Here is an 11,822-nt window from a genome sequence, read left to right as displayed (position 1 = left end):
GGATGGCCTTCAGGGTCTACCGTTTTTCTAATTTTTTTTTATTGAAATTTTATTACTTTAATTGACTTTAAAAATTATTTCAATTTAATTTTTTAAAATGCATTTATATAAGTTTTATCATTTTTCGTGTAGATCATAACCCACTTCGTCGTTTGCAAAATATTGGCTACTAGTATATGAAACCTGGAATTGACCCTCTAAGGGGGTTATCTTTAGGAGTTGGTTTCACCCCCCTAAATAAGTTTTTCCGCTGATAAAACAAATACGTGCCGCTTAGATTTCGACGTAGAATGACATATTTTAGCGGCATCAAAATCGGAGTTGGACACCTGGAACCTTTCCTTGTAAGTAATAAAAACGGACGTATCGTTCTTTTCTTCCAAAAGTAAAGCTTCCTTACATTTATGAACAGGGTTAAAAAAGAGTTTAAAACTTCAATTTTATTAATATGAGCTAAATAAAATTCTTATGAATATTTCTGAAATTCATGGATAAATTTGAAAAAGTTATTAAAAAATTATTGAAATCAGAAAGCATTGCTGTTCGGATACGAATATCTTTGAAACGGTTGGAGTATACAATTGAGCATATCAGACATTTCTTGTGAAGCGTTAAATTTCCGACAAAAATTAACATATTTATTTGACAATTATTATTTTCCAATGTGGTAGAAAATTAAAAAAAAAATTTTTTATCTATTCTTTGAACTTTGATCTCGGATATCTTTGAAATGGTTAAAGTAATCGCTTACACGTATCAGATTTTTTCTGTAGATCATACAATTTTCTACAAAAATGTATATGAAGATTTGATTAAAAAATTGATTAATGAGTTATGATCTTTTTTATAAGAGACTGACGAAAAAATGTAAAACTGTGATGAGGATGATCTTTCTATCAATACGAAGATTTCAAATTTGGTGAGCATTTTCTAGAGGTGCCTGAGAACCAACTTGTCAATGTCGGAAGTTAAAAAAAAAATATTCAATTTTTTTGAATCACCCTAATCTTGATATTTATATTTATACATGAATTTAATTGATTGTATCGCTTTACTGATAACTATATTCTACGGACTCGATTAATTATTGTGAAACTTAATTAACTTCATTCGGATATTGTAAAGAGTATAGTTATAGCTTAAATAAATTTTTGAACTAAATAATTAGACTACTACAATAATAATTTTTAATAAAGTAATTAAATAAAAAATTGAACATAATTCACTTGAAAATTTTTTCTTCAATTCAACAAAAAATCAAAATTATGAACTTTCTGTTTTATTCCTTATCAATCAAAATTATTTTTATTAAAATTTGATCACTCTTATTATTAACAGTTGAATAAAGACACGTGCCGTAACATTTCTTCCAAATATTTTTCATCAATACTGAATACGTATTTTCTTCTATAAGCAACTAATTTAAATTACTCACATTATGTAAATTATTCACATTAATTCAAATATTTGATCAAAGTTTTCAGTTAGTTGAACATAAATCATCATTGGAGAGGGATAAATAAAAAACAAACTATTTTTTTATACATGTGTATGTATATATATTTTATAAAACATTCTATTTATACTTCATATAAAAAACAATACTCTGTATCCAATATTATTTTTTTTTAAATATATATTCACACTGCGCGATTAAACGTCTGAATACCACCATATAACACAGAACTATATTAATCGGCGGGTCAACGTTTAATATCATCAATATCATAATAATAAATAATATCTATAATATATAATATTCTCATATTCATATATATTTATAGATCTCATATTTATAAATATCACTTCATACTCTTGATCATTAATTACCATAATCTTTTCTATTTATTTCTTTTTCTTCTTCTTCTTCTTCTTTCTCTTTATTCGCATTTTTTTCTCTGATAAAAATAAAAAAAATTTTTATTAATTTGTTACAAATAAATAGATTTTAATTATTTCCTTTCAAATACTAGATACCGGACATATTAAGTCAGTCTCTCTTCTTTTGTGCTTAATATATTACCATGGACATGTGTTTGTTTGGGAATAATTGATGGTCCGTTAATATTATTAGGACCATTAATAAGATTATTATTATTATTATTACTATTACGGTTATTATTATTATTATTATTATTATTATTATTATTATTATTATTATTATTATTATTATTATTATTATTATTATTATTGTTGCATTATTATTATTATTATTATTATTATTATTAAGATTATTAACATGATGATGCACAGAACCGTGATTCAAAAAAACAGCATCTGATTTTCCAATAAACTGTCCGGATCTTTCTCCAGCTTCCAAATTATCATGTTCGCGATCATCGACGTTCAAAAAAGAATCATCGAAAACTTCACCCGTATCACGTTGCTCCGGCGGAAGACGATTTAACCTAGACTTAACGATCGATAGATGTTTACGAATATAATCTTGTTCCGGAGCCATTGCCGCAGCTTTTTCCAAGCACTGTGCTGATAGATAGAGCTGCCCTCGTTCCACCATAACCACGCAAAGATTGTGTAAGCCTTGAATGTTTTTAGGGTCTAACTGCAAAATTTTTCTGTAACACTGATAAATAATTAACATTAATAAAACCATTAACTTTTATATAACTTGTAATTGTCTTTATAATAAAAGATAACGAACAAAAATATATATTTATATATATATTAATTACATTTTCTGCAGCATTGAAGTCTTTGAGATTGTTAATGTAGATGTCGCCAAGAAGTATAAGACCTTTGATATGATCTGGATGAAATCTAACGAGCTGATTTAGAAACATAACTGCCTCAAGTGGACGTTGTTCTTCAGCAAGCAGTAGCGCTAGATTAAATAGCGCCGATCTAAAGTCTTCTTTAAGCGCAACGGCATTTTTAAACCATCTCTCGGCACTTGCGACATCATGATCATCCATTGCGAGCATTCCTAAATTGAAATGGAGACGCTCGTTGTTGGGGTCCTAAATTTGGATTTTAAAATAAAAAATTTTAAGTAATTTTTTTTTTACGCGGAGCTCCACCATTTTTCGGCCATAAGAAATCGACAAATTGTATTATCGATTTAAAGATACTAATGCGATAATTTTTCATTACTTTTAAATATTTTGTATTAAAAAAAAAATGTCAACATCAATTTTTCGAATTTTTGTAATTTTGTAGAATTTCTAAAATTGTTTTTTTTTTTTGAAGCAAGGTATAAAAAAATTATCACATCACCTTAAGATTTTGAATCAAAGGTCAAAATTTATAAATTTTTCCTAAATTTATTAAAAATGTTTAAATCATATTTTTTTTTTATTTTTTCAGTTTTTCATTCTTTTCAAGAAAAAACAATAGTTTGGTACTCAAAAAATTTAGATCTAAAAAGTTTCAATGGAAAACAAGACAAATATAAATTTTTTAACTTTTAAATTGAAAAATGTAATAGAAAACATCACATTCTTTAATCGAATAATTTAATTTTTCGATTTTTAATGGCAAAAAACGGCGAACCTTCACACTGAAACAATTATCAAAATTAACATTTCATTATTATTATTATTAATTGTTAATTGAATCATAATTTATGAAATACCTTTCTAAGCAACTTGAGAAGCCGTTCACGAGCAACTTTTCTCAATTCTTCGCGACCTAGTTCTTGTAACAATATCGCTGAATTCAATAAAGCTTGCTCGTGTTCCGGATCAAATTCAAGAGCCTTGTCCAAGTATGCTAATGCTTGTGACGCTTTTCCTTGTTCCAGAAATACAACACCCAACTAAAACAAAAAACTTGAAATTAATTTCCTGGAACAATAAAATATCATTACAATTTCTAACTCAAGAATTCATAAACTCACATTGTAATAGATATCTGGATTATTACTATCATAAAAAAGCGCGCGTTCATAAACTTCTTGCGCTTCTTTAGTTCGATTCATTTTAATCAAAACATCACCGCGATTAATATACGCCTGAGTGTAATCAGCCCGCATGCTGATAGCCTGCCTGTAAAGCAAGTCAGCTTCTTCCAAACGCGTTGAATTTTTGGCTATTAAATTAGCCAAATTGACAAAAACATTAAGATGGTTAGGCGCTATACGTGCCTGGTAAGATTCTCCAGGCTTTGCTTTTGGCAACAGCGACTTAGCCTGCAAACGATAACATTTGTGATTGTTTTATTAACTTAAATAAATTAATTAAATAGAGTTGATAAACAAACCTTGAGATAAGCGTCTTCCGCTTCTTTGAACATTTTAAGATGATTATATGTTCTTCCGACGTTTATGTGAGCGCCTATATCGTCGCCTTGTACCCTAACTGCTTCGTTGAAGTAATCCAAGGCTTCTTTGTACCGACTTTGGCTTTCTAATGCATGGCCAACGTTATTAAACAACTTTGCATTTTGTACGTTTACTTTAAGACCTGACATAAAAATTGAGTACTCATCAACCCAATCATTGTTCCGTACAAATGTTTTTACTGAATGAGACAGTAGTAAAATAATTAGTAAGATTGTTGATAGTTTTGAATATCTGAAAAATAAATTTGATTTTTAAAATTACTTTTTTAATAATAATCGTTTGCAAACATAGTATAGGGAAATTTAAAACAAACTGATCTAATTGAGGAGCTTTAAATCAAAGAAACTGTTTACATACTTTAGAATGTGAAATTAACAGCATGTTAGTATTCTTTTTGAACTTTGATACTTTTAACTTTCATTTTTTAAATGTATGTAGAGAGTAAATCGCGTGCCTAATGCCAAAAGGGCGAATTACAGCAGTTAGATGGGGTTCCATGCCAAAAGGGCGCACTGAGAAAACGGTTTGTTTGACTCAAATACACAGATTTATTTGAAATGAATCAAAAATATTTATTTAATGTTAACAAATTTCTTTTATATAAATATATATTACTTTGAATCAAATACTACTTCGTTTTGGTTTATTTAATTGAATCAACTCATTTATTTCATTCAAATAAAGATTTGTTAACTATTAACAAATCTCGTTTCAAGTAAATTACGCTTGGTGTCGCTATTTTTGAATGTAAGAGTATTGTTTACATTTGACTTTTTTGTGACCAACCACTATTTCTTTTATATTTATTTTATTATAATATTAATTTACCTATTGATCTTAAAGAAATTTTATTTTTTCCGGTTGTGAATTACTATTTTTTTTTTTCACTAGTTTTTTTTTTTTATATTTCATGCAGTTATTGGAACGAAAAAAAAAAATTTCTTATCCTAAAATCCGTGTCGTTTAGTAATAATTTTTTTACAGAAAATTTTCAAATGTGTTATTGAATATAAAATTTGTATATTTTATAACAATATTAGTTTATTTTCGTAAAAAAATATATCTATTACTTATAATACTAATAAAAATACTATGATTACTATGATACTGAAGTTAGCCGTCAGCTGTCAATTTTAAAAATTTTAATAACAAATCAATTACAATAAAAAAATGCTCCTAAAAAATTTACACTTATAATTTTTATTAATTTTAACATGTGAAATTTTTTAATTAAAATTTTTTTATAATAATTTTATTGTTATGAAAGTCGAAAAAATTTACAGATGTCTGTTAATTTTAAATAATAAAGTTAGTTGACATTTTTTATTTTTTTATTTTGCTTAATGTGTTAAATTAGAACTAAATAATATTTTTTTTTAATTGCACACTTACAGTTTTTCGAATTTTTTACAAATGAAATTAAAAAAAAAAATTTTTTTGTAAAATTTTTTTCAATAAAAAAAATTCTAAAAATTTTTAGATGTCGGCTAACTTTATTGTCATTGTTAATTTCAGTATAAGTAATAATTCCAAAAAAAGTGCCCATTTTACCCCAAACGTTCGATATGTCCACTTTTACAACTTTATAACCTAAAACTAAAAATCATTGCTTTGAGTATATTCAAACATACCATTTATTTATAGTTAACAAATCTGATTTGGTTGAAATATACGATTGTTAGCACCAAAGAAATATTTGTTAACTATAAACAAATCTGGATTTCATTCAAATATACTATAACTTTGTCTCAAATAAATAAATTTATTTGTATCAAATAAATATTTCTGGTGATATTTAAATAAGAGATTTATTTATAGTTAATGAGCCTCATTTCATTTGAATGAATTGTTTTCTCAGTGCGTATAAAAAAAATATTTTTTGCCATTCTTTTTAGAATCGCTCAAAACGTAAAGATCCCCTGGCGGTTTCGGCGACACGGTGAAAGCACGGTCGAATGACGGTTGTTTCACCGTATAAAGTTCGTTCTTACCGAGCGATCTGTCAGTCAGCATCGGATACCGTTGTGAACGATATCTACTATAAATTTATGGAATATTTACGGTACATACGCAAGTGAATCTACGACGTTATGACCGACACTGTACGCTCAATATACTGTCCAAATATGGTGATTTTACGCTACTATCACGGACAATAAAATAAAAAAAAACATTGCGGACAGTCTAGACCGAGACTCGAACCCGATTCATCTGGTCGCACGCCCAAGACTCTACCAGCTAGGCTATCTAAGATACTGCACGAAACTTTTGATTCAGTCACATCATAAAGTGTCAAAACCAAGTCATTTTTTTTTTCATTGTACAGATAAAAATAGCTTAAATAAAGTTATATTTTTTCCATGACTTCAAAATAATAATCGTAATAAATGATTCAAATTTTTGATGATTACGGAATTCTTAATTTCGAAATTATGGTGAAATTATTAACTGTATAAAAAAAGATCTGGAAAAGAAATTACTAAAAATTGAATTGTTAAAAAAAAATATCTCATAATAATTTTTCTTGATAACAAACAATTTTTCCGTAATTTTGAAATTAAAGTTTTCGTCTCTAAAAAAAAAAAAAAAACAATATTGATTATTATATTTTTCATAATCAAAAGGTATTATAGTTTCTCATTTAAGACTATAAAAAAAATTCAACACTTGTAAGCCATAAACTCTTCTGAAAAGTAATGAAATGATGGATCTCTATTGATTGCCTGTAATCTGATTAATTTTTTATAATTTTACTTTGAAATAAACAAAATTACAATAATTTAATATTTTTTTTTTAATTTTTCATCCCGATTAGTTACTAAAAATTTCTCATTTACGTATCTTTTTATACACTTTGAGTATTTTTAATGAAATAAAAAAAAATTAGGAAAACAGTTGACCCTGAAGGCCATCCCTGCAACTTCCCGCTAATTCCATACTTAGGCGCTTAAAATTGCACCAACGACGTTTTTGAGCTCCTCGAGCTCAAAAATACAATTTATGGGTTATTTTGAGCTCTCCGAGCTCAAAGAGATTGCTTTCCTATGCTTTAAAGCTCTTCGAGCTCAAAATTCTGATAGAGATTTGATAAGACACTATTTTTTGAATTTTTAAACCGCAATAACTTTTGAATGAATAAACCGATTTTTACGCGGTTAGAAGCATTCGACGCAGTTTTTCAAGCCTTACAAAGAATCTTAAATTTTGAATTGATCGCGCTAGGAATTTTGGAGTTATTCCGAAAAAATACACTTTTTTCGGTTTTCTTTTGTTCACAATATCTCTCGAACGAATCAATCGATTTTGACCGGACTGGTGGCGATTGACGTGGTTTATTAAGGTTAAGAGCTGATTAGTTTTTGGAATTGAACCTTTAAGCTGTTTAAAAGTTATTCCAAAAAAACCACATTTGAAAAAATTTTTTTTTTCAGATTTTTTAAGATTTCTCAAAATCTATCGATCTGAATCGGTCCAAATAGTTTTCAAAATCTAAGTTTGGTCAAGCCCTTTCGAATGGCACCAACCGCGATGAAATCGGTCAAGCCGTTCAAAAGTTATAAGCGGTTCACATACTTTCACACACACACACACACACACACACACACACACACACACACACACACACACACACACACACACACACATACATACAGACACCGTGACAACCTCGCGGGGATAGTCAGGGAAGCTTCCTGTGACCTTCAAACGTCGAGATCTGATGAAAACTCGATTTTTGCAAAACGGGGTGAAAACAATAACTTCCCGATTTTTGAAAATCTTCGATTTTCTTAGCGGGAAGTTAAAAAAATATAATCAGCACTTTTTCATTGTTGACTTGTAAAAAATTCCTGACTTACCGACATTATACGCTCGTTTCACTCACAGAATACTGTGCATCTACCACCAAGTTACGGTTTTTTGACAATTTATATGTTTTCGAATGACTGTCAAATGACAGACGATCGATCGATGATCTACGATTTTTACTCAGGTAAAAAATCGGAGAAGTCAAGTAAAAATTTGGTTTTTCGAATAGTGAAGTATGATAACTATACAGAATAAAAATCATAAAGTAACAGTGAAAAACTTTCACAATGATACTCGTCGTTCACTGTCAAATGACGGCCGTTCGATAGTCAAGTGACGGTCATTCGACGATCATTTGTCGACACTGTGAATTTATGATACATTCACCGTCGTTTCACGATCATTTTACCGTGACCACGAATCCGCCATGGTCTGCAGAAAAAAATTTTTGACGCACTAACGCCAAAAGGGCGTATCTTAAGATATACGCCCTTTTGGCTTTAGGAAATTATCGGTCTATAGCCAAAAGGGCGTATAAAAAAAAATCAAGATTTTTCATAATTTTGAACAACAGTTTTCAAAATTGTCCGGAGAAAGTTTGTGAAAAAACAATTTTGAAAAAGTCAACATTTTCGATAGTAGTAAATTTAAATTTTCATCATTCTGGGCTGTCCAATAATTAAAAAAGTATATGAATTAAAAATTTTTTCGCGTACTAAAATTTTCATATTTTTTATAAATTTCCTTCTTTTTTGTTGCGTAAAATTGTAGTTAAAATCCATAATACGTATATATAGAATGAAAAACATCTCATTATAAGTAAGAAATTATTAACTAATCGTTAAAAAATTTTTTGAGTTGAGTATAGCTGAATATAGATCTTATGAAAACTCTATTTTCGAAAAACGGGGTAAAACCCATATAATCCCAATTTTAGAAAATTTTTAATTTTCTTGGCGAGCAGTTAAAAATTATACGCTCTTTTGGTTTTAGATCACTAAATTTTCAGTTTTCTAAAGCCAAAAGGGCGTATAACTCGAAACATACGCCCTTTTGGCTTTGGAAAATTTTTTTTCATTTTTAGGCTTACACAGAAAAAAGATTTCTTGACTGGAGAATAAAATTCTTGGCTCAAGTAAATTTTCAGGTGCCTGAAGGAAGACCGAAGTTGTCTTGGCCGATATAAAAATTTTTCTTGAAATTCTATTCTTGGTGGAAGTAATTTTTCTTAATTCAAATTATCATAAATACTTGATACAATAAATTTTTATATTGGATCAAGATTTTTAGATACTTTAGGGAAGCAGCGCCACCTACTTCAGCTGAGAAAAAAATTTTCCCACTTTGAGAAAATTTTTCTCTTGAATATTTGATACCCATTTTAGATTATTCTAGCACGCAATTATACATATTGAATGAAAGAAAATGATTCAATATTATTTGATCTTACCATTTGACATGTTCGTCAATAAAAATATTAATGAAAATTTATTATCGAGATATTTAATTTTTTGGAGCAAGAGAAAAATTTTCTCAAGACAAGAAAATTTACTTCTGTCAAGAACTTAAGTTTTTGGAGCAAGAGAGAAATTTTCTCAAAACAAGAAAATTTTCTTGATTTAAATAAATTGTCTTGGATCAAGATACGTATTTCTTGAAGCAAGAGAATTAATTTTGTTGGAATAAGTGAAATTTCTTGTGTCAAAAAAAAATTTTTTTTTCGCTCAAGAAAATAATTAGCAAGAAAAATATTTTCTTGGTTCAAGTGAACCATTCTTTCTGTGTAGAACATGTTTACAAAACGATTGGCACCAAAAAAAAAAAAAAAATTATACGCCCTTTTGGTTTTGCAAATGCCAAAAGGGCGTATAACTTTTATACGCCCTTTTGGCATTTGGCACGCGAAATGTATTTTGATACTTTGCTTTTAAATTTACCTCTTTTCAGAAAGAATACTCCATCCATGACCAACGAGCATACAAAAACCCATCGACGGAGCGTAAAGAACTCGTTCAGCAATAACGAAACCAACAGGAAAAAATAGATTTGACGCTGGTAGAAATGGCAGGATCATCAATGCTAAACTTATTATAATAATGATTGACGTTTTACGATTACGTGTTAATATTGCGACAATCAATAGTCCAATAATCATTCCGTGTGCCGCTAACGTTGCTAAATTACGTATATCTAACAAACTTTCAATTAATGGTATTGTACCCATCGTCCAATCACAGCATAAATCACTCGGTAAAAATAATAGTCTTAAATTAACAGCTGCTAAGTAATTGTACGTTAATTGTCGCGTTGGAGTTGGTGCTACAGACGCAGGATTGTCAAATCTAAAACAAATTTATTGTTATTAGTTATTATTATTGTAGTTCATGAACATAAATATTTATTTGTTGGTAATTAACTTATAAACAAAATAATAAATGAGTATGTTGTATTAATACCTTGTAAATACTGGTAAACGTGAACCCATAACATTTAATCTTAATATTAGGAGACTAAATGTAACAAGTGTTAATGCTGCTAAACGTTTAGTACCCTCACCAGACCACGTTGGATTTATTTTATTACCTCCGAATGTCGATTTTATTGTTAAGAATATGTCTATTGCTTTTACTTTTTGGACAACAAATATTTCATACACAACACACACTGCTGTTGCAGTAATTCCTTGCTCTTTGCACAACATTGCAATAAATACACAAAGCATTGACATCATCATTGGTCTCCAGGCTGTAAGTTTATTTGTTTAGTTAATTCGGGTAATTACTTACTGGATTAAAAAGCTTATTTACGAAGCTACCTGTAGAGGGTTTTTTATTACCTGTAGTACGTTTGCTTTTACAAGCCTTTGTGTACATAATAAAGGCACCTAAATAAAAAAGGGAAGACAGTGTTTCAGCTCTTCCTACAACACCGGTTACGGCTTCTGTGTGTACTGGATGTATGGCAAATAGTAATGCCGATACAAAACTTGCCAAGTCTGATAAAAACATCAGACAGGTTCTGTAACATTCATTTTTTGTTTTTTATTTTTAATTAATAGTACTGTTATTTACTTAAAATTTAATAATTTATAAAATTATATTTTTACCTGAAATAAAGTATACAAACAGCAATATGTAGTATAACATTTAATAAATGATATCCCATTGGATCTAATTGGTGGATCAGGTAATTCCAACGAAATGTAAGAACGCAAAATGGTCTGTATGACTTGTGCGATTGTTCCTGAAAATAAACAATCAAATAAATAAATTAATCGATTGACAAATTTATGGATTTATTTACTATACTAAATTAATTATTGTTGCCGGAAGCTGTAAAGCTGCATTGCATTTTATTTTATCTACGAGGTATAAGAAGTCTGCATTTAATGATAATTATTAGCGTTTAAATAAAATAAAGTAGGATTAACGATAATAGAAATGAAGAGAATGTTCTGAATAGAACAAAGCGATGAAAAATGTTGAGATAAATTGAATAGATAGATAAAAAAATAAATGAAGACAAAAAGGAATGTTGGATCTGGATAAAGAGTCTAAATGAAATTCAATGGAGTAAATCGGATTTTATCAAAATGAAACAGTATGAGTATTACACGATTGCGAGGTAAAGAGAGAACTCAACCGGAGAGTGAGAGAAATTGGATCAATACACAAGTGGTGATTCTATGAGTACCGTGGGGGTACTCGATGCGCGT

The 11,822-nt window shown here is 28.9% G+C and overlaps 1 protein-coding gene and 1 long non-coding RNA gene across 2 annotated transcripts in view; one reads left to right on the top strand and one right to left on the bottom strand.

Moving 5' to 3' along the window:
* Positions 1 to 11,822, top strand: part of LOC123271933 — a 19,689-nt gene that overhangs the window by 187 nt on the left and 7,680 nt on the right. The window contains exon 2 of the long non-coding RNA XR_006510965.1: positions 220 to 222. This is a non-coding gene — a long non-coding RNA (uncharacterized LOC123271933). The remainder of the gene's footprint in view (positions 1 to 219; positions 223 to 11,822) is intronic.
* On the bottom strand, positions 1,583 to 11,350 carry LOC123271930 (protein O-mannosyl-transferase Tmtc3; the record flags this gene model as incomplete). Its single annotated transcript, XM_044738490.1, is given in 10 exon segments — positions 1,583 to 2,194; positions 2,344 to 2,584; positions 2,694 to 2,978; positions 3,593 to 3,775; positions 3,857 to 4,147; positions 4,219 to 4,531; positions 10,045 to 10,449; positions 10,564 to 10,852; positions 10,944 to 11,125; positions 11,214 to 11,350. Coding segments are annotated over 10 exon segments (2,535 nt in total), but the record flags the coding sequence as incomplete, so codon positions are not given.

Source organism: Cotesia glomerata, linkage group LG9, assembly GCF_020080835.1.
Source record: "Cotesia glomerata isolate CgM1 linkage group LG9, MPM_Cglom_v2.3, whole genome shotgun sequence".
Lineage (NCBI taxonomy): Eukaryota > Metazoa > Arthropoda > Insecta > Hymenoptera > Braconidae > Cotesia > Cotesia glomerata.
Note: the sequence above shows the minus strand (reverse complement) of the source record. Positions and strands in the feature narration are given on the sequence as shown.